Source organism: Gopherus evgoodei, chromosome 1, assembly GCF_007399415.2.
Source record: "Gopherus evgoodei ecotype Sinaloan lineage chromosome 1, rGopEvg1_v1.p, whole genome shotgun sequence".
NCBI classification, from domain to species: Eukaryota; Metazoa; Chordata; order Testudines; family Testudinidae; genus Gopherus; species Gopherus evgoodei.
In genome coordinates this window covers 347,805,834-347,830,356 of record NC_044322.1, presented here as the reverse complement: position 1 = coordinate 347,830,356, position 24,523 = coordinate 347,805,834, and the positions used below count along the sequence as shown (strand labels likewise).

General features: G+C 39.4%; 1 protein-coding gene across 6 annotated transcripts in view; it reads left to right on the top strand.

The window, feature by feature from the left end:
* Positions 1–24,523, top strand: part of PCLO (piccolo presynaptic cytomatrix protein) — a 540,429-nt gene that overhangs the window by 448,989 nt on the left and 66,917 nt on the right. For 3 of the 6 annotated variants that reach the window (XM_030560944.1, XM_030560777.1, XM_030561180.1), the window contains 4 exons: positions 7,812–7,883; positions 11,850–12,030; positions 13,388–13,582; positions 14,819–15,001. In XM_030560944.1, the coding sequence (XP_030416804.1) occupies positions 7,812–7,883; positions 11,850–12,030; positions 13,388–13,582; positions 14,819–15,001 (631 nt within the window). The remainder of the gene's footprint in view (positions 1–7,811; positions 7,884–11,849; positions 12,031–13,387; positions 13,583–14,818; positions 15,002–24,523) is intronic. The other 3 variants (XM_030561007.1, XM_030560857.1, XM_030561095.1) reach the window with 3 other exon arrangements.

Below are 24,523 nucleotides of genomic sequence, written 5' to 3'. Positions count from 1 at the left end.
AGGCTGATTTTCAAGTTTAAAATTGTTTGGTTTCAGGTTCTGCTGTGAACATATCACAGGTCCAGTTAGCAGTGACTGAACATCAAAAATGTATTTGGTGATCTTAAATGAGCTGATGATCTCAGCCAGAGCCTAGTAGGCAGTTGCCTGTATCTCGGCCACTCTTACCACAGGTACTAATTGGCAAAATAATAGTCAAACGTTTGCCATTCAGGATGTTAGCTAGGGCCTGTGCTAAGAGTGGCTGAAATACAGACACCTGCCCACTGGGCTAAGCTCAAAGAATTTAAAATGTGACAAAAAAGGATTTTAAATGTTTTAAACCTTTGCTTCTACTGTCACTACTAATCCTATACTCTTCTGTTCCGTGGAGGCTCTGGGCAGAATTTTCAGGCTGAATAGTTTATTCAAGGAAAAATGCAGTTTGATTCAAATTTTTAGCAAATTTGACAAATAGTTTCAGCCATTCATAAAATGGTTGGAGGAAGAAATGGTGTTGGTGCTGCTATCCTTCCCATTTACAACCATTAAGTCAGAGATTCAGGCACTCACCTGGAATATGAGTGACCCAGATTTAAATCCTCAGTCTAGAATAGACCTGAAATGGACTTTTTTGATTCAACAAATATACCAAAAAATCAGATTCTGTTTGATCCAAACTGCATTTTATTTTTTTATTTTTCAGAAATACCACCCAATCAAAAAATCAGTTATTCACCCAGCTCTATTTTAATATAACACTCATCACCTTGGTATCTGAGTGCCTTCCAGTAATACATTAAGAGAAATACATTATGTGACTAACATCTGTTACATGTTGTTTGTTCTTTCATCGTCTGCCAGGGGAAAAATGTGTGCCACAGAGTGTCTTTTTTTGGTTGGGACTTTTCTTTTCACACCTTTCCTGGCATATATCTGTTGGCTAGAGAGAATGAGATGGTTGTGTAGGTGGATGATTCTTCTCTTAGGAAAATTCAGTGCCATTCAATGAATTAGCAAGAGTTCCACAGAGCAGCAAGGTTAAATAGCTTGCCAAGATAGCAAATAGCACCATACTCTCTCCCAGCATTGGATCTTTCCTGATTTTTGTAATACTAGTTGTTCCTAGAGTATATGATGGCTGCAGATGCACGTATAAATAAACATATACTATAGCTTGGGGAATTGTCCCCATGCCACGCTGTTCATAGTGTCTGGACGCATAGCCAGCATGGATTGATATTTCACAACAGTTTGATAATGACTATTAATAGGAGTTTAAGAGAATAACTATGCTGGTTGCAGAACAGATGTTCTGATCAGCAGGCTACTCAAGCTACATCAGACTCTGAATAAGCGATATACTGTCAGCAATCGTTTCCTTGCTAGTGTTGGATCAGAAGCTTGATAAGGATTATTCTTTCAGAGAAGCATTTTCCTCTCCTCCATCAGTTTGGAGAGTTGGTCTGAAATCCATAAGATGAAATTAATTAAAGACCAGATCAAAGTACTGCATTTAGGAAGGAAAAATCAAATGCACAACTTACAAAATGGGGAATAATTGGCAAGATTACTGCTGAAAAGTTTCAGAGGGTCATCCTGGATCACAGATTGAATTGAGTCAATAATGTTTGCAATTGCAAACAAGTCTAATATCATTCTGGGGTGTATTAAGAGGAGGTAATTGTCCTGATCCACCCGGCACTGATGGAGTCTCAGCTGGAGTAATGTATCCAGTTCTGGGCACCACACATTAGGAAAGATAAATTGGAGAGAGTCCAGAGGAGAGCAACAAAAATGATAAAAGTTTAGAAGCCTGAACTCTGATGCAAGATTAACAAAACACTGGACAGGTTTAGTCTTGAGAAAAAAAGACTGAGGGGGGAGCTGATAACAGTCTTCAAATATTTTGAGGGCTGTTATAAAAAGGACTATAATCAATTGTTCTCCATATCCACTGAAGGTACGACGAAAAGTCATGGGCTTAATCTGTGGCAAGGGAGACTTAGATATTAGGGAAAGTTTTCTAACTATAAGGGTAATTAGATTCTGCAATAGGCGTTACTGGAAGGTTTTAAGAACAGGTTGTACAAACACCTGTGATGGATGGTCTAGGTTTACTTGGTCCTTCCTCAGCACAGGGCATTGGACTTTAGGACCTTTCAAGGCCATTTGATTCTACCATCTGACAGCAAATAAGTGTTATTAAATATTTGCTAATACAGTCCTTTTAACGTCACTGTCTAGACATTGGCTGGTTATACAATTTTTCATTTTCATTTTCTTTCATAACATAGCAGAAATTAAATTGAAAATAATTATGAGAAAAACTTTTGAATGAAACACTTTTTCAATACTGTGATGATTAATTTTGGAATGTAGCAAGTTCCAATTAGACAGTTAAATGGAAAAAATAAGTAAAGCTGAGTATTTATTTCATAATTTAAGTTTTTTGAAGGGGAGAATGGTGGAGATATTTTCAGTTTAGGGAGGTGTTCTAAACATATATTACAAACACTGCAATGTATTTTCAGTGCAAGCCACCTTTCTTTGGATAGGTGGAAGATGGAGTGGTGAAAGCAGAGGATTTGGTATGAAAAGGTCTGAGTTTTATTCCTACCTTTGCCACTGACACATTACACGACATTGGACAAATCAAAAAAACAATGGCTGCCACAGTTTTCTGATTAGTATAAAGTGGGTAGCAATATTTTCTTATATTGCAGAAGTATTGTGAGGCTCGGTGTTACACTAATAAAATAATACCAACAAGATCTTATAAGAGCGACAAGACAAAACACCACATTTATTGCAAATACAACAAAATAGTTTTGACAGCTGTTATAATCATTCACTCAGACAAACATTCACACAGGTTCTGCAGTGGTTGTTATAGTTACCAGCCTGAGAGTTGCTCGTGCCAAGTCACTGGCCAGGTGGCTTGGACACGAGAGTGGAGTTGAGTCATGTCAGATGCGCATCCGATACTCCTGGAGGGTGGTCACAGAACCAGACTCAAAGAGCTCAGTCCCCTGGTCCTGTTCTTATAGGTCTTTGCCTCAGTGTATGTCTATGGAAATTGCTTCATCATGCTGAATTCATGATTGGGATAACCATTAATCAGTTTGATCAGCTGATAGTACATCCATGACGGGTATACATTATCTTCGAGTCTTCTATCTTTCCTTGATGCACTTGGGTGGATTCCAGCATGTCCTCTGGGGGTCACCCAGTTGCCTCCGCCCTGCCTTATCTTCAGCCCATTGATGGTTGTGACTCTTAGGTTTCGGCTGGTACTAGTTTCTGATCAGTTATCTACCTGTCACAAACACTCGTTCCCATGCACTCAGCATTCTTACATCCAGATTTAACAGGTTTGATTTAATTCTTCTCTCCCTCTTTTTATTGCTAAAAAATTTACATAGTCCTAATCAAGTTTCTCAAGGGATGAGAGGACCAGTGGGTATGGCTTAAGAAAACATCATTGTTTTTTCCAAAGTTCTTATCATCCCTTGGTACAGACTTTCTGTCCCGTAACAGCATTCTTATCGGTTACTTGCATATTCAGGCCTTAGATAATTGGTATTTTGGCCTTGGGCTTGTTACAAAGATTCATCCAACAAATTTCAACAGAGAACAGAGAGAAATTCACTCAACACGGATCAAGTATCTAAAACAGAGATTTCTTTTAACAACTATGTTCTACTCCCATTCTTTTATATTGCTATATTTTAACTAGATCCAGCATTGGTTCTTTAATGTTTGTAAAGCTCTTATGCTTCCTTGAATGAAATTAATGTATAATAGATTTATTTAGAAAGGATATAGATTTCAAAAACATGTAAGTGATTTAGGAGCCTATGATAATTTTCAAAAGTGACTTAGGCACTTTTGAACCTCAGTCTCATTGAAAGCCACTTAGGTTCCTGAATGCCTTAGTCACTTTTGAAAATGCAATTTAGGTTCCTAATCATTTAGGCTCTTTTGAAAATTGTATCTACATTCCCTTCCTGCCCCTGTGTACTGAGTCCTTTATAACAATGTAAAAGGCAATGCATTTAAAAACCTCATAAAATATTAATATAAAACTAAATAACTACAGATAATTATAAAATTATTATTTAGTATTAATTATTCTGCACCAGGCATCCAGGCATAAATTAGTACTATGCTCTTCCAAAACTGCTTTGAAGAAATGTAATAAGAGAAGGCTCTACATCTGGGGTAGGACTCAGGGACTACATAAAAATGTTCTGCTTGCTCATAGAATATTAGGATTGGAAGGGACCTCAAGAGGTTGTCTAGTCCAATCCCCTGCTCAAAGCAGGACAAATCCCCAGACAGATTTTTACCCCAGTTCCTTAAATGGCCTCCTAAATGATTGAACTTACAACCCTAGGTTTAGCAGGCCAATGCTCAAACCACTGAGCCATCCCTCCCCCATTCAGTGAGTTGTGTGAATTTTCCCAGGGGAGAATATAGAAAATATTCCCAGTGGTATGATCCATAGCTACACATACACAAATACCACAGTCATCAGCAATATCACGCAGTCAGTGATCTCCGGACCTTCAGATGGAGATCTCTGCAATGTGAACTATTAATATAGTAGTTAGTTGTGTCTGAGCCAGTTACTAGAGGAGATATTAACCATGTGCACAGTGGGGAGGGTCTGACATTCTAGGCAGTATATGGGGAAATGGCAGACATTAGTTATTTATGCAGAGACTTTTGTTTCTAAGGACAGTAAGGATGAAATCCTGTTCAATCTGAAGTCAATGGTAAAACTGCCATTAGTAGCTTGAGTGGGCCCAGGATTTCATCCAAACTGTCACATGATCTGTCACAATGCTCACTTCTATCTAGCAACTTCCCACACAAGAAACACCCACTAATTGATTCAGGCTCAGCGATGCCTTTGTCTCACCATGACTGGCACCTAGCCAAAGTTGCTTCCTGATCAAACTGTGTATATGGCCATCTAGCTGTCTCTTTGCCTGGGAACACTTGTTCTTTTCCTGAGGAGTGCACTCCTAACCTAAACAAACACACCAACTCAGGTTTAGAAAAATGACTTGCAATCACATCATCCATTAACTTCCTGAGGGGGCCTTGGATCACTGGCTTCAGCTGCTCAAATTGGATTATGTAAAACAGCACCTCACTTTGCTCGATAGTGTCACACACAAGGGCTACTTGTAAAATCTCTAACAACAAAATGCTCTTGGCTCTTTAATTGTGGTACATATGTCTTCAGACAAATACTTCCCCTCAACTCATATTTGAAACTTATCTCATGCACCCTGCTTAGCAGAGTTCCTCCGATGGTTTTCCATTATCCTAGTATTTTATAAAAGTTTTATTAAGTTAAGAGGATTAAAATAGACATTACAAAGAAATGTGGAGTACTATACATTTCTAGCTCTGTTTTATTGTCTTGCTAATAGAAAAATGCAGTTCCAGCATAGGACCAGTTGCTTGAAATCCTGGTCTGCACTGGATAAGATAACTCCATCTGAAGCTGGGGGTGATTCTTGTTCAGTGGCGCAAACATAAATAATGCAGGTTAAATACACAATGAAACTTTTATCATTTCTCTTAAGTCTAAATTTGAAAAAAAAAGAGTGAGGAAGAGAGAGACTAATGTGCTGCCAACATTTTAATAAAGGGCTCCCTCAAAAACATTCTGCCTCACTCAGCAGTGCTCTCCATGTCAAATACTCTTCCCACACAATAAAATATGTATCAGTTCCACACAAAAATTCAATCAGATCCATACTTTCTCCCCTCCTAGATCCGTCTATGCTTCCTTGTGTCCTAGTACAGCACATTCATAACCTGTAATGAAGAGGCACTCTTTAGAACATCTCTCTAAATGATTACATATCTTTGCCTGTATTTTGTAAAGGGCATTTACAAATGATATGCTAAGCTTTCCTTTCTGTCTTGCCACTTTATACAGTTTCTTGTTCAAACTTCTGTTTAATTTTTCACAGGATATTTCCAATAAAATGTGTTCTATATTACCCAAGTGGATAGGATATAAAAAAAGAGAGAACAGAATTTCACTTAGTTAAGAACACTTTTTAAATCTTTGCTTTCAAATCATATTTTTATTGTTGCCCTATTTTTCAAATGTATTATGCATTCCCCCAAAAATATTTTAAAATCTCCTTTTGCGGGGCGGAGGCGGGATATAAACTGATTTTAACATAATTTTCAAAGAAACTGGCACTGCATAATTGTTCATTTTACTAGGACTAAGTGAGACCAGAAGATATTTTGTAACAACAACAATAATAAATCCACTGTTCAGTGTGAAAGTCTTCTACATCATTAAGACTATCTGCATCAAACTGAGCATCACTGGGGAATTTTGACGAGATGAATGCTTCCTCATCTGAGAGGATACTGTGTAACATGTACATGAAGTGGTACGGCTTGTGCTGCTGATTAAGACTTCCATCCCATTATTACTCCTTTGGCCCAAGGAATGTTATCCAATATTTAAGACCTTGCTGGGTTGCTTCTGTTAAGAGGAGAAATTGATAATATGTGTCAGGTATTTCTTTGGTGCAATCCTGTTTGTTGCCAAAGTATGTTCACAAAGTCCTGCTTCCTTGAACACAGTAGAAACAAACAGGAGTCAGTTCCTTGCTCCCAATTTGCCTGCTTGACTTTCCTGTGTGTCCTGTGCTCCAAGGAGCCCTGTCCCTGTCAAGGCCACCCTCAGGACTGTTTTTCTCACTGTCTGCAGCTTCCGCCTTCTAACACACGCAGTGGCTGCAATCCGCCAATCAACCCCCGTGCTTGTGTATTTCCAACCAGTCCTGGGAAACTTCTCAGACCATGCAGATTAAACAGGCCACACGGCCTATTGCCTTGGGAAGTAGTTTCTATTGTCTCCAGCTATCTCACTTTGTGAATGAGGCTTATTTGCTATAGCCATTTAGCCTGAAAGGAGGGTGGTTAGCACAACCATTAGCTTTAAAGGGGTCTGTGACAGTCTGTCAAAGACCTGTTTGCTAGCAACCATTAACATCTTCTTACACAGAAACAGTGGAGTTGGTTCTGCATGAGTGGACCCTACCCAACTGATTTCACGGAGGCCAGGTTTACACTACCACTTCCTTTGGTGTAACTTATGTCGTTCAGGGGTCTGAATAAACCACTCACCTGAGCAACATAAGTTACACCGACCTAAGTGCTGATGTGAACATCACTATGTCAGCAGCGGAGCTTCTCATGCCAACATGGCTGCCGCCCCTTGCGGACATGGATTTATTATGGCGACAAGAGAGCTCTTTCCCATCAGCACAGAGCATCATCACCAGACGTAGCGCTTCACCGATGTAGCTCTTCTAGTGTAGACTAGCCCTGAGGTCCTGGCTTCACAGATCAGATTGTAGGAGTGAGCCATTGTAAAGTAATATTTAAAATCCACATTCCAACTCACCTCAGCTGCAGGCAAGTCAATTCTCCCAACCTGAGGAACAGAAGAGCGGGAGGAGTAGAGATCTGTAGTCACTATCAACATTTAAAAAGTCACAGTATGAGTCTTGTGGTGGACACACTGCTGGGCTTTCAAAAGCAACTTCTGAGAGTGCCAGCAGCACCTTTTACAAGCCCAGCCCAACCATCTTGACAGCAAACTCCAGCTTTGCCCAGAATTAGTTTTCTGAGATCAAGGTTGATGTGAGGATAAAAAATTGCCTGGCTGTCACATTGAAAAAGAATGCCAGCAAGTAATAACAAATAGAAGCTATTGTATGGATGCGACATGAGGTTTATGATGGCAATTGGGATTAATCATCTTTTGATTTAAACTGTAGCTGAAGAAGAAAACACTGGAAGTGACTGTCTGGGATTATGATAGATTCTCCTCCAATGACTTTCTGGGTGAAGTGAGTATCTAATTTCCTCTCTTCCAGCAACCTCCCTCCCCACCTCTTGGGAGACACCTGATTAAATGCACATTGATAATCAGAAATTGTTTGTTTGGTGGATGTGGGACTCACCGGAAACATTTTTCTTTAGGCTTAGCTTCTGGGCCATAACTATACTACTGTCCAACTTCATAATAAATGTGTGAGATTTCGTTCTTTCACCCAAAAAGGACACTGAACTTTTCTGCCTCTTGGTATATCATAGTAGGGCTAATTTTGTGCACTTAGGTTTAAGTGATTATGGTGAATAGTTCCACTAATTTGGCTCAATGATTCAAAAGTAACTTGATGAGAGATCTCAACTCTGACAAATAGAGTCTGTCTTTATCTCAGCATGGGAGGTGAGGACTGAGGAGTTTTCTATAGTGTGGGGAGAAGAGTGGCAGTGCCAATGAATCAAGGACCAATTTCTGCCTGCAGGCCATGATTTCACAAGGCACTTAAGCACATTGAATTGCAACGAAGTCAGTAGCGTTGCACAAGTGTAACTGAAAGCACAGTCTTGTATAGTTTATTCATAATGTCTCAATAGCTAATACTGCACCAGGTCAGCCATGATGAAAGGCTTGGAGACAACCTGCTTTCCCTTTTTGTCTTAAAGCATATGTAATATGGAATTACCAGCAATAACCATGTCAAATCAGTAATTAAAATTGTTATTACCATAGAGGATAACAATTAGAAACAATTACCCAGAAAAATCAATTACTAAAATTACCATTCAAATCAAGTGATACGAATGTAAAAAAAATTGCTTACCCTGCATTTAAGGTGTATTATACAGCATATGCAATGAAATGTTATTCAGTTTAGCACCAGATATGCTTTATTGTGACTGTAGTACCAGGCAAGGTATGTCACCACTTAAAAAATCTCTAGAACAAATGTATGGATGAGTTTAAAAAATGGTTACTTACATCCTACCTACCACATCACATTGTTGCTGTCTTCAGCATATTTATCATACCCCAAAATGCATGACTTTAGAGAGTATCTACATCATTATTATTTATGACCTTAAGAATAAATTGATGTTCTAATGACTGCTTCTCTGGCATGATGAAAACTTTTGACTTGAAATATGAGTACCATCTACAAGTATTTAATTTAATTTATAACTTAATTTCTATTTAAATTTGAATGCAGTTCCTAGTGGGGAAAGTGGGAGAGTGCAAACAACTATATTTCAGGCCCACTAGTTGGGGGCTGTCAAGGGTTAAATCAGAAGGAAGCCTTACCAGTGACAGTGGGTGTGGGGTGCATCCAAAAATAAAACTTGTCAATGATTGATGGCTCTAAGAGCACCACTGATGAAGCAACTAAAAGGCCCCCAAAGAGAACAAGCCAGAGTTTGGGTCATGCCCTGGCATATTAGAACTAAGAACAAATGTTTGTTCTGCCCTCCTAGTGAGAGACAGACTTGAGGAGACTTCCCAGGTAGAGCTGAGGAGGCTTTCACCAATTCATTGGACTGCTGAATCAGTCTGTATTTTTTTCTCTAATCAGATGACAAAAACTTAGCTCCTAAAGTATTTGCACCCTTTTCTTCTGCCAGCACTAGAGAAGATTCCCTTACTCTTACATGTATGAGTTTATTGGGAGCATGCAAGGGTTACAACCTGCAGGAGCTTCAGTTTTAGTTACCTATAGCTTCTGGCTGTTGTCCAACTGGCTTGCTGCTAAGTATCCAAATGTTTGGTCTACAGGACAATCACACAGTGACCTCATCCTGGGGTCAGATACCAGGAGCTGTTCCACACAGAATATTTGTCTGTACGTAGATCAGTCTAATTCTAACAATTTTGTGCTTTGGTGTTCCCACCACTTCCAAAGGAGAACTAGCCAAGAACTCACCATCAAAACTATTTCCTACCATTATTCAGCCTAATTTCCATGGCACTACTCTTTGCTAAATTCCTTTTTAACCACGCTAAACTATTCATCTCTACTTACTGCTCCATCTGTGAGTGGTCTCTTTGGGTTTGACTCAGGCTGACCAGCCTCTTTGGTGAGTCTGTGGTACCCTGCTAATGGGACAGCGATCAATGACAGCTCCCCAAGCTGTGTTCTACATGTACCACATTCAGTGTCCCTTGGATAGAGTTCCTCCAGTCCTTACTTAACCTTTGGTAGCTTCAGGAAGTGGGCCTGATGTATACTTGTTTGCTGTCTAGGCTGGGAACTGTTTTCCTTTAGTCTCTGCAATAATTAGAGACCTTCTATGGAGCACTGGGGAAGTACTAGAAAACTGGAAGAAAGCTAATGTGCCAATTTTTAAAAAGGGTGAACAGGATGTCTGCAGGTCATTATAGGCCTGTCAGCCTGACATTGATCCTGGGAAAGATAGTGCAGCAGCATATAAGAGACTCAATTAATAGAGAATTAAAAGAGGGTAGTGTGATTAATGCCAATCAACATGGTTTTTATGGAAACTAGATCTGTCAAACTAACTCGGTAACATTTTTTTTTGTTTGGTGACATTACTAGTTTAGTTGATAAAGGTAATAGTGTTCAGGTAATATACTTAGATTTCTAAAAGGCCTTTGACATGATACCACACAACATTTTGATTAAAAAACTAGAATGATATAAAATTAACATGGCACACATTAAATAAATTTAAAACTGACTAACTGATAGGTCTCAAAATGTAACAGTAAATGGGGGATTATCACTGAGCAGGTGTGTTTCCAGTGGGACCCTGCAGGGATCCGTTCTTGGCCCTATCTATTTAATACTTTTATCAGTGACATGAAAGAAAACATAAAATTATGTAAGTACCTACATGGGGAACAAATATTCTCCATCACTGACAATTTTTAAATCAAGGTTGAATGTTTTTCAAATGTAATGCTCTAGGAATTATTCTGGGGGAGTTCTATGGCCTGTGCTACCCAGAAAGTCAGACTTGGTGATCACAATGGTCCTGTCTGGTCTTGGAATCTCTGAATCCTTAAGTAGCTGCTCCTTTAAGATGTCTGACTACAATATGGCCCAAAGACTTCTAGACTACAATATGGCCCAAAGTTTTACCCTCGCAGCCTCTTTTCTGTTTCCTGATATTTAAGGTGAGTGGGTTTTTGTTTTGTTTTGTTTTGGTGAAGCATTCAGCTTCATGGTGAAGCATTCGGCAGTTCTTTGATGCCTTAAAGAGAGAGTCTAGAGGATTGTTCATCCCCCTGGGCAACTCTTGCTTTGCAGCTCATAGGTCACTGGAAGTTGTCTCCAACTTATTCTGTGCTCCCTGCTTCCCTTCATGAACTCAATCTCTCCCCAAAAAGCTCTGCTTCCTAAGGACAGAAGATGTTTGTAATCAGCTGCCTATTCTACCTCCTTTGCAGTGGCTGAATCCTGAACAGAATCTCCCCTTTCTGGGCAGATCTTTCTAAAGGCTTCCAAGCCTCCTGCCAGCAGTGCTAGTTGCCAAGAGTAGTGGATCCCAGCAGAGTAAATTCAGAGGAGCACAGGCTATATCATTCAAGGTCTGCACAGTTGTTCCTCTCATGGCAATGAGCTCAGGGCATCTTCTTCCCCTCCCCAATGCAGCTCTGATTCCTAAAAGGCATTACTGAGTACTGTTTATTTAAGCAATCAAAAATAATTGTTCCCTTAATACTTAAAGTTATAGCTATCTCTTTCCTTTGTGAGGTAAAAAATAATAGATATTAACATTTGACTATAATCATCAAGCACATATAAATACTTAAAGAACCTTTCAGAATCATTCTTACATTATACAAGATCTCTTTAGTAATAAATATCCATTAACATCTCATCTTCTCCTTATAGGTTTTATATTGGTATGATTCTATTAATTTTTGTGCGTGATACTTTTGACTTACACCAGCATCAGTGAGATCAGATTCAGTCTTCTTTGTGTCTCATGTTATATCTTAATCAGATATATCATATGTCTTTGTGCAGATATTGATTGAGCTATCCAGCACCTCTCAGCTTGACAACACCCCAAGGTGGTATCCCCTGAAGGAGCAGACTGAAAGTATTGACCATGGGAAATCTCATTCTGGGCAGAGCAACCAGCAATCACCAAAGCCATCTGTCATCAAGAGCAGAAGTCACGGAATCTTCCCTGACCCATCCAAGGGTAAGAGCTATGGAAAATTTCCCTAATGAGTCCTCAGAAATCTATGATGTTACAGAACCTTTTGTGATTTTCAGGGTCCCATGGAAAAACAGAGTGACTTGCATATATTTTTTACATATGTACTTTTATTAAAGGCTAAATTCAGCCTCACAGTGATTTCAGTGGAGTTATGACTGCTTACACCAAAGCTGAATTTGGCCTTTTCAGTACCATGCAGTCTACTAAGTAATTGTGTCTTTCAAACAGTATATTATAACGTGAGATCCTATGTGTTCTGCACAGGTATTAGAGATCTCATGGTACTTTTCATTTACCTATGTCTTTGGCCACAATTCAACACATATACCACTTTGGATTAGGCTTTCTTTTTTATTTCATTTTATTTTATGGCACTGTGTTTTGAGCATGTATGCTAATATTTAAACTGTTGTCCTCTGACGTTGTCAATCTGACATTTTTTTAAAGAATCATGATGAGTGTAAGTTCATTTCAGCTTTATGATGGGCCTCAGTAGAATGTGGCTTACACTGTTGTAAATGAGGAGTAACTCCATTGAAATCAGTGGCGGTAGTGGAGTTACACTACTGTGAGCGAAGAATCAGGCTCAGTGTCTCCAAAACCGACCGTCAATGTGTGTCATTCTTCAGAATATTTTTTTTCAAACTAAATATAGCAGTTTCCCAATATCTCAGTTGGCAAACATTGTATATATGCAGCACATGTAGTACCAGAGCAATGTCCATGTGATAAAGCAGTACAAATGGAGGCCAGATGACAGCAGCAAACTAACAGGATAGTGTTCTAGTAATAACACACAGTCTGTTCTATTTCTTTTTGGTGTAATGTTGTTTTGATGATAATTCTGTAAAGCGCTGTGTACTTGCAAGGACAATAAATCTTGTCTAAATCAGAGATGGCTGTGGATATATTGTGACTTGAACTACACGCTACTACAGGGAGATCCTAAACTTGCTCAGCCTAGCTTGGACTTGAGTCTGGACACTCAGGGGTAAATGATGCTGCTTGCCTGCTTCCTTCATGCAGCACAGGTGGGTAAGGAGGAACAGGAAATGTGCTAAGCCTTGGCTCCACCCACCAGTTCACCAGTGAGCAAAGCTGTGTCAGCATGGGAGGTGTCAGAATTTGCTGCTGGTATAGGCCAGCAGCAAACTACACCTTGGACCACAGAGCAACAAGAAAGCAGAGAGGGAATTGTGATTCATTGTGCCAGACACAGTGCCTGCTGGGGTTGCTGCTGGAGTGGGGCATTTCAGGACTGTGCCTGGAAACACAATTTTGTGAGAGAGATTATTTATTTAATAGAAATAAAACTCATGTTTATCCTTTTCCCCATCAGACATGCAGATGCCCACCATTGAGAAATCTCATAGCAGTCCAGGGAGCTCTAAATCTTCTTCTGAAGGACATCTGCGCTCTCATGGACCATCCCGCAGCCAAAGCAAAACCAGCGTCACTCAAACCCACCTTGAAGACGCTGGGGCAGCCATCGCTGCTGCTGAAGCAGCTGTCCAACAGCTTCGCCTTCAACCAAGTAAAAGACGCAAATAAATTCCTCAGCATGGCAGCTTAATGTTCATCTGTTGCCTTTTTCCCTGCTGTCCTTCCCAGTTTGCTTTTTGTTGGTTTCCTTTCTTGGCACATTGTGCTCACTCTGTTCAATGTCTTCCTTTGTGTGTGTGTGTGAACACATATAAGTATAATATACTCCTCCTATTTAGAAGTCTTTTTGTTTTTTAATTTGTATAGGCTACAGTAAAACTGGCTGTTTCTCCATCACTCCCACTATTTGTGGCCCATGACGTTCCAGAACTGTGCATGACTCATGGAATCTTCCACTGTGTGTTGTTGTTTTGGTGTTGCTAAATATCTCAACCACAAAAATAATCAAACCCTCATACAGGTGGCTGCCAGCTTTCAAAGAATCACATCCAACATGCATTCAGAGCACATTAACAACATGATATTAACATCAGAAAACAAGCAGGACATCTACAGTGGTGGACAATGGTGGAGAGGATTTCAGGTTGAAAAAACAGTTGTTACTTAACAGCATGACTCAATTTCCTATATTTGAAGCATGGTTGCTTATAAGTATCTAACATTCCACTCTTTTGAAAGGCTTATTAAAGGCAACCTACTCTGTACAACGTTTCAGAAAACTTTGTATTAGTGAACAGTAGGCTGACAATAAATACACCAGACTATTAACAAGGAACTTAGGTACTGAACAGTATTAATAATCTTGTCATTCCACTCTCCTTGGGCTTTTCTAAGCCAATTGCTGTAGTAGTGGATTCAATTTCATTAGCTACTTTATGCCACAGATTGATTTAGGGCTAGAATAGGATTTGTCTGGCAGCTGGAAATAGATTCACAAATGACAAACTTTCCATTCAGAATACTAGCACTACAGAGTACAATTCAGACCTGCATCTCATTACTGGTTGAGGATTTAGTTTCTGCAAATTAAAACTGTCCAACTGTGGACTCACTGTGTTTGTCTTCAAGGTTTGTTGGTGTGCCATAAACTCATTGTGGTATAAAACACAAAGGGGAGGAAAACTATTTTCCTTGTCCCACTGTCATTAATAAAGAAACAGCCAGTTTTAACACCCTTTAATGCTGTGCATGTGGTGTCTCTTTGGTGTTTGAAAACCCTACTTATTTAAGTGCAGAACAAAACACTTCTGTTTGCATGAATAACATTTAAGCTGGTTCCATCTGAGGATACATACTCTGGGTTTCCATTTCACCCACACTGCCACAGCAGCACATAAAAGCGGTCAGTCTGATCATGCCAGGAAGCAGCACAGACACAGCATAGCAGGAGTCCTCCCAATTCAAAGAACTCAGTCTGACAATATGCCTCCACCAGCCAATGACAACAAAGACCAAAGCCAACTAGCCCTCAGAAAAGTGATGTCTGATGGACCAGTCAAGCCCGAAGGAGGTGAGCAGAAAGACATGGCCAAGAAACCAACCAAAGCCAAAATCCTTCTTGCCGTGTCTACTGATTCATTGCAGAGTTTAATTATTTATTTATCCTCTGTAAAGTGCTGTAAATGTCAGTGCGAATCAAGACCTTTACTTGATCTTACCATAATTGTATAAGTCCCTAACAAAACAATGTGCTAAATAACATGATAGAACAGTGATTTGTGCACTTCCATTCTGCTGGGGGACCTGCTCTTCTGTTGAAAAATGGATTAACTGTGTTCACATTGCCTAATAAAATGCATGTCTTTAACCAGGTCTGCTTAAGCATGCTTTAACAGTTCTTGTCTTATGAGAAAATACTAATAGCACACTTCTGCTGCTGGCATTCCAGCTAGGACATAGAGCCATTCTCTTCCCTCCACCCCATGTTGTTGTAACTGCCAATGTATTACTTTCAATGCAGATTACAGAGTGGTAGCCCTGTTAGTCTGTATCAGCAAAAACAACAAGAAGACCTTGTGGCACCTTAGAGACTAAAAAATTTATTTGGGCATAAGCTTTCATGGGCTAGAACGCACTTCATCAGATGCATAAAGTGAAAAATACAGGAGCAGGTATTAATATGTCAAAGGATGAGGGTTGCTTTACCAGGTGTGAGGTCAGTCTGAGGAGATAAATCAATTAACAGCAGGATACCAAGGGAGGAAAAATAACTTTTGAAGTGGTAAGATTGTGGCCCATTACAGACAGTTGACCAGAAGGTATGAGTAACAGTAGGGAGAAATTAATAATGGAGAAATTAAGTTTAAGTTTTGTAATGACCCCAAAGAGTGACCAGAGATTGAAGTGTTCTCAAAACACCAACCTAGGAACCAAACCCTGCTACAATCCCCAGTGCCAACTCTGTCCACATATGTATTCTACATCATCCAGGGCTCATTCACCTGCACATCTACCAACGTGATATATGCCATCATGTGCCAGCAATGCCTCTCTGCCATGTACATTGGCCAAAAAAAACCAGTCTCTATGCAAAAGAATAAATGGACACAAATCTGACATCAGGAATCATAACATTTAAAAATCAGTAGGAGAACACTTAAATTTCTCTAGTCACTCAATAACAGACCTAAAAATGACAATTCTTCAACAAAAAAAACTTCAAAAACAGATTGCAACGTGAAGCTGCAGAACTGGAATTAATTTGCAAACTGGATACCATCAGATTATGCATGAATAAAGACTGGGAGTGGTTGGGTAATTACAAAACCTAAACTTAATTTCCCCAATACTAATTTCTCCCTACTGTTACTCACACCTTCTTGTCAACTGTCTGTAATGGGCCACTCTCTTACCACTTCAAAAGTTATTTTCCCTCCCTTGCTATCCTGCTGTTAACTGATTTATCTCATTAGACTGACCTCAGACTTGGTAAACCAACCCCCATCCTTTCATGTATTTATACCTGCTCCTTTATTTTTCACTTCATGCATCTGATGAAGTGGGTTCTAGCCTGCGAAAGCTTATGCCCAAATAAATATGTTAGTCTTTAAGGTGACACAAGGACTTCTCATTGTTTTTTCAATGCAGAGTTTTGCAAATACCAGTGAAAAGGCAAGAAATAAATCAATAGTATGCTAGCAGTATCTAAAGTAGAAATATGTTCCTTTCTGTTGTGGCCAATTGTGCTATCAAACCTAAATGTTGGATGTGCCATCATCCACCTACCTATCATTGCCTCCCAACCAGAACGCCATCTGATGTAAATCAGCTAGGTTCATTGTCTTTTGGAGCACTTCACCGATTTACATCTGCTGTGGAATTGGCCCAGATTATTCTGCTTGAGTCCTAAACGACGTGGTGTCTGAACTAAAGTAGATAGGTAGGACAGTTTTATTATTTTACTCCCATTGCAGAAGATAAAAAGAAAAACTCTTTTTTTGTTTCTAGTCCCCCATTTATTACCCTTCTGTTTTTATCTTAAACTTTCCATGTCTCCCTAGAATGGAAGGAGACTATTGAACAATTATTGTTATTAATATTAATAGCGAGCAAAACCCAAAACATATGAAGGTTCTTCCAACAAACAGAATGTTTATATAGGAAATAAGAACATATTTAGTAGCACTATGCAGAGAATGGAGATTCCATTTTGTGAAGGCTTTTGGGATTTAGAAATTTGTTTTCATTCCAATTTGGAATAAAACCTGAAAATTTCAAAATTCTCTGCAAAGGAAAAGTCCCAAAAACATTTTGTTTGGGGTTGTTTGGACTTTTTAAATTTTTATATTATATTATATAGTCTACTGAAAAAAATTGAAATGAAATGTCTTTTTGATATGAAAAATCAAAACCTTTTGTTCCGAAAATTTTGAAACAGGATAGTACAACATTGTCTTAACTTTTCCCCTTTTTTTCCCTCTAAAACACAATTTTGGTAAAATCAACATAATTTTATTGTCTTTTGGTTTTTGATGGAACAACAATTTCTGATGGAAAATGGCCCCATTGAAGATTTTCTGAACAGCTCCAGTATTTAGCCAACCCTTTTTGATCTGGAAATCTCATCAGAATATATTCTCTCTTGATAGGTCTAGCGCTTTCTAAGAGATGTGTGAACAGAGAATTGAGCTAGGATGCAGGAACTCATGAGTTCTAACTGTGTTTTATTCAGAATTAGCATTAACTGTATACTTTATTCAACACATTTTGTATCATTTTCCTGTTCTGCACATCATTCTCCATCCTCAAATTTGTTTGATCAAAATTAGTGGCCAATAGCTGTTCTTTAACTCATTCATGGCAGATCATTTTGAATATTTGATTTTCAAGCTGTTTTGACTGACCTTTCACCAGGCTCTGGAATGTGAATGATTTATATAACAAAATCAAAATTAAGTACAGAGATATGCACAAAATAAATTACTTTTTTGACTTTATATAAATACCTTTTCAAAGTACAGAATATGCTTTTCTTGGTCCAAAGAGCAACCCATGCAATTTTTAGTCTCAATGACTTTTACTTTCGATTAACAGAAACAACAAAGTAAGGAAGAACAATAGCAAAGTCTGCATGACAAGACAGAAGAACACAGTATGAGCTCTGCCACACAAAAATGGCAGCAGCTCATACAGACAGCAGACTCTTAAGAAGTTAGAAGTACAGAACCCAGAAAATAAACTCACAGTGGTTACCTGACTTCATAGGTTATACAAGATAGTTGGTCACTTCTCAGTGCACATGCTGTTGTACAGGGAACTCAAGTGGAACAAAGTGCTGTGCAGTACCTTGCAATGGCCTCTCTGTAGCTCACTTCTTTACACAACAGTTCTGCTGCCAGTGGTCTTGCACAACTACAAAGAAGGTGATTGGCTTTGCCCTGAAATGCAACTGGCTTCACCTGATTCTGTCATTGCATAAAATTGTTGTACAGTTAGTTGACTGATTGGTGTTAAAGAAGCAGAGGAGGAAGTTTTGTTGACTCGGGAAGACTGTTTTATATTTTTCAAAGGTGCCTGCATTGCATGAAAGTAAAATTTGCAGAAGCTGAGTAGAGGATTCAAATCATAAACTTCATAATAGCCAGCTGTGTATTGTCTGTGTGCTTCCAAGCAGAGACTACTGTATATCCCATGGGAGAATGGTACATTAGTGTACTTGTTCTTATGAGAGAATGGCATGCTAGTAGCATTTAATGTCAGAAGGGTGATATGGACATGAAGTGAGATAAGACTGGTTTTAATTGAGTTTGCCTTCTTATGCTCAATTTCTTGACACAAATAAGAAATGGCTACAGAAAAAATATAAGTAGTTTAGGGATATAAAATGAGGTAGAAAATGATGTAGAAGTGTTGTGTACTAAGCAGATATATATGCTACTGCATTGTAAACTTGGTTAGATATAAGTTAGTGAGCACCATGTAATTATGAGCCCTTTACCAGAAGAAATGCAATATTCTGCAGTTCCTCTCGGTAGCTTTTATTTTACTGGCTTTGGCCAATTTGGAATGGAAAATGCAACTGATTTCCTGGGTACTTCATATTGCTGGATAGGATCGTGTAGAGATTTAAATACCAGTGTAAGCTCCCTTCATGTACAGAACCATTGAATGCTTCCAACAGGCAATACCAGGTTTTCATTTCTTGCCACAGTTTGGGATGACTACTTCATACCATAAATAATTTACTGCCCAATAAAGCTGCTTTATGCCAAGCTTCCCTGGGCTCCTAATTTCAGGGTAAATTAAATAAGCTTTCTTATTGTGACAAACAACTAGTTTTCCAGAATCCTTTGTCATTATCAAAACAAGAACAGTTTTTCCCCATTTTGTGCAGACAGCAATAATTTTATGCTATCTTTGGTTCTGGCCTGAATACTGGCACCTTTTGCTGTTGTTAGTCTTACTATTTTTTCTTCCACCATTTTAAAATGACATGTAATTTCAGGAAATTGTTCAGAGTCTTTGTCTGATAACTTCTATTTCAGAAGTCTGTTAACCAGTGGCCTGGGCTCCAGGGAGCATATGTGCTATAACTAGATTGTTAAGCTTGCTTTGTTGAGTAAAGAAGCAACATTGTAGCACTTTTAGTAGGACATTATTCTGCCACCATTACTCACATTGTGTGGTACTGCACATGATGGGAAGTCCCACTAAAATTTCACAAAATTATAAATATAGAACATATGGTCAAATTAGCACATAATATAAAAATCAATATAAAATGGCAGATACGTGGGAGTATTCATGGAGTGAAGTACTATCCAGAGTGAGGAAGGATGGCAGCATGGGTCTCTTAGGGCTAAATTGTGGTATTTCCCACTGATCAGTGTTTGTTGTGTGCCCCCACCCTCCATACTCAGTTCGTGAAGAATGTGAGTGTTACGGATACAGAGCTGGTAGTAATTCATGCTTTTAGCTCTGGCAGGCCCTGGTTCTGTCTTTGGTGTTGGCCAAGATGATGCCTTTTTGCCACAGCTCTGGGTTGAGGCAGGGGTGGCTCTATGTATTTTGCCACCCCAAGCACCACAGTCAGGCAGCTTTCAGTGGCATGCCTGAGGGAGGTCCGCTGGTAATGCGGATTTGGTGGCATACCTGTGGGAGGTTCGCCAGTCCCGCGCCTTCAGCGTACCCGCCACCAAATTGTCGTGGGACTGGTGGACCTCTCGCAGGCATGCCGCTGAAGGCAGCCTGACTGCTGCCCTCACGGCGACCAGCAGGCTGCCCCCCATGGCTTGCTGCCCCAGTCACACGCTTGGTGCACTGGTGCCTGGAGCTGCCCCTGGGTTGAGGATACTGGTGATGCATTGTTGCAGAAGGACAACCAGCTGGCATTCTTTCTCCTAAGGCTCTCTAGTTACAATGGAGGAAGTAACACATTCCACCAGTTTGATCACATGGTTAGCACATTTAGGATGGGAGGCAGCTCTGTGGCTCCGCTTAATTCCCACCTGCTCTTTCTTTGGTTGCTTGCCAAAAGAGCAAGTTGATAGCACCACCAGGTCCTCCAAATTTCCAAATCTTGTGATGCACTCTGGATTTGGACACATTGTACTCCTTTTTAAGAGGCTAGGTTTTATTACCGGAAATCTTTGGAATGTGTCTTTACCATTCAGTTGGATGGTCTCTTGTCAAAGGCAATTGGTTGAATCCAAACTTGGTGGAGAGGGGAGGTGAGCTGGAGTATGGAATCAATTATTTATGTACCTGAAGTCTTTCCAAGGGTTATCTATTGCAATTTTCCAGAAGTTCTAAACAAGTCCAGGAGCCACTATAAATGGGCCTACCTCTTGAGTGAGAAATGAAATACTAGGACTGCTGTGCTTTCTGGATCATAACACAGACACTGGTTTCACTGAGAAACTTTAAGGGAGCAGTGGTTTTTAATCTTATCTCAATCTTGAACAAACCTCAAAGGTTTAGAGAGTTGTTAAGGTTCCCTCCCCACTCTGAACTCTGGGGTACAGATATGGGGACCCTCATGAAAGACCCCCTAAGCTTATATTCCACCAGCTTAGGTTAAAAACTTCCCCAAGGCACAAATTCCTTTCCTTATCGTTGGATGGTATTGGTGCCACCACCCAGTGATTTAAACAATCAGGGAGGGACCACTTGAAGCCCTATCCCCCCCCAAAATATCCCCCCAAGACCTTTCACTCCCTTGCCTGGAGAGGCTTAAGAATAATATACCAACCAAATAGGTTAACAAGGTGAGCACAGACCAGACCCTTGGGATTTTAAGACACTAAAAACCAATCAGGTTCTTAAAAGAAGAACTTTATAATAAAAAAAATAGTAAAAGAAGCACCTCTGTAAAATCTGTATGTAAGGTTATTTTACAGGGGTAATGAAAAAATTTAAAACACAGAGGATTCCCGTCTAGGCTTAACTTCAAAGTTACAAAACAGGAATAAACCTCCCTCGGGGATAGGGAAAATTCACAAGCTAAAACAAAAGATAATCTAACACATTTCCTTGCTATTACTTACAATTTCCGTAATTTTAGATGTATCATTTCAGTAGGAGCTGGATTACCTGCTTGGTCTCTCTCTTTGTCTCAAGAGGGAACACACTGAGAGCACAAACAAAACCTCCTCCCCCCCAGATTTGAAAGTATCTTCTTTCCCCATTGGTCCTTCTGGTCAGGTGCCAACTAGGTTAATGGAACTGATTAATCCCTTACAGGTAAGTGATTCTGTACCTCTGGCCAGTAGGAATTTGATGTTACTGCATACATAAAGGTTGTTACCCTTCCCTTTATATTTATGACAAGAGTACTACATACTAGGCCTGACCAATGGTCCATCTAGCCCAGTATCCTGTCTTCAGGACATGGCTAATGTCAGGTGCTTCAGAGGGAATGAACAGAACATGCAATAATCAAGTGATCTATCAACAGTTATCCACTTCCAGCTTCTGGCAGTCAGAGGCTAGGGACCTCCAGAACATGGGGTTGCATCCCTGACCATCTTGGCTAATTGCCACTGATAGACCTATTCTCTGTGAACTTACCTAGTTCTTTTTGAACCCCAGTATAGTTTTGGCCTTCACAAATCCCCTGGCAATGATTTTCACAGGTGGACTGTGTGTTGTATGAAGAAGTAGTTCCTTTTGTTTGTTTTAAATCTGCTGCCTATTAATTTCATTGGATTATCCCAGTTCTTGTGTTATGAAAAGAGTAAATAATACTTCCTTATTCACTGTCTCCACACCATTCCTGATTTTATAGACCTCTTTTATATCCCCTTTAGTTATCTCTTTTCCAAGCTGAACAGTCCCAGTCTTATTAATCTCTCCTCATATGGAAACTATTCCAGACCCTTAATAATTTTTATGCCCTTCTCTGTACCTTTTCCAATTTTAATGTATCTTTTTTCAGATGGGCCACCCAGAACAGAAAGCAGTATTTAAGGTGTGAATGTTCCATGGATTTATATAGAGGCATATAGAGGCATTGTGATATTTTCTATCTTATTATCTATCCCTTTCCTAATTATTCCTAATGTTCAGTTAGCTCTTTTGACTGCCACTGCACTTTGAGTGGTTGTTTTCAGAAAACTATCCACAATTACTAAAAAAATCTTTCTTGGTGACAGCTAATTTAGATCCCATCATCTTATAGGTATGGTTGGGATTATGTTTATTACTTTGCATTTATCAACATTGAATTTCATCTGACATTTTGCTGCCTAGTCACCCAGTTTTGTCTGATCCCTTTGTAACTTGTCATAGTCTGCTCTGGACTTAATTATCTTGAGTAATGTTGTATTGCGTGCAAATTTTGCCACCTCACTATTTACCCCTTTTTCCAGCTCATTTATGAATATGTTGAACAGCACAGGTCCCAGTACAGACCCTTGGGGCACACCACTATTTATCTCCCTCCATTCTGAAAAGTGATCATTTATTCATACCTTTGTTTCCGACTTTTAACCAGTTACTGATCCATAAGAGAACCTTCCCTCTTATCCCATGACAGCTTAAGCTCCTTTCATGAGGGACATCATCAAAGGCTTTCTGACAGTCCAAGTACACTATATCCACTGGATCTCTCTTGTGCAGATGTTTGTTGGCCCCCCTCAAAGAATTCTAGCAGATTGGTGATGCATGATTTCCCATTACAAATGTCATATTGATTCTTCTCCAACAAATCATGTTAATCCCCCTCTCTGATAATTTTGTTCTTTATTAGGGTTTTAGCCAATTTACTTGGTACTGAAGTTACCAGCCTATACTTGCCATTATCGCCTCTGTAGCCTTTTTTTAAAAATTGGCATCACATTAGCTATCCTCAAGTCATCTAGTACAGAATCTGATTGAAATGATATGTTAGATACCCCAGATAGTAGTTTTTTAATTTCGTATTTGAGTTCATTCAGAACTCTTGGGTGAATACCATCTGGTCCTGGAGACTTGCTACTCTTTAATGTGTCAATTTGTTCAAAAACCTCCTCTAACTGACACCTGAATCTGGGACAGTTCCTCAGATTGATCACCTAAAAAGAATGGCTTAGGTGTGGGAACTTCCCTCACATTCTCTACAGTGAAGACCAATGCAAAGAATTCATGTAGCTTCTTCTCAATGGCCTCATCTTCCTTGAGTGCTCCTTTAGCACTTCGATCATCCAGTGGCCCCATTGGTTGTTTGGCAGGCTTCTGATGCACTTAAAAAAAAAGTTGTTAGGTTTTAAGTTTTTGGCTAGTTACTCTTCCAATTCTTTTTTGGCCTGCCTAATTATACTTTTATACTTCAGATGCCAGAGTTTATGCTTCTTTCTATTTTCCTTAGTAGGATTTACCTTCCAATTTTTAAAGGATCCCTTTTTGCCTCTGATTACTTCTTTTACTTTCTTGTTTAGCCATGGTGGCACTTTTTTGGTCCTCTTACTTTTTTTTTTTATTTGGGGTTTACATTTAATTGGAGCCTCTGTTGTGATGCTTTTAAAATGTTTCCATGCAGCTTGCAGGCATTTCACTTTTTGACTATATCTTTTAATTTCTCTTTAACTAGCTTCCTCATTTTTGTGTAGTTCCCATCTCTGAAGTTAAATGCAACTGTGGTGGCTTCTTTGGTGTCCCATCCTCCCATGCACACACACCCTGAAAAGCCTAAATAATTACACAAGCTGCCCATACTTCTGTCTTTATTCTGCCAAACTGGGCTGAAAATCTAGCAAAAATGGGTTCTCTTATGAAATTTCTGGTGCTTACTGCTTGGGTTGCAACTAGTACAGGCTTTCTGATGGCATTTTGACACTTCAGCTTCTGGTCTTGGCCAGTCATTTGAAAAGGAGTAACAGCTGGGATGGAGGAAAAGATATTCTCTGCAATTTAGAACTCAGAAGAAGGTTCTCTTTGATATAGTTATTATTTTATCTGAATCAGTTGGCCTCATATTTAATCTCAAGTTCCCCTCTTTAAACAAACTGCTCATTCAGTCTAGATGAATGGCTGGGAAGTCTGGCAATGCTTAGTAGTTTCCATTTCACTATTGATTGATTTGACAGCACATGGCTGTAGGTCCTGTGTGAATTAT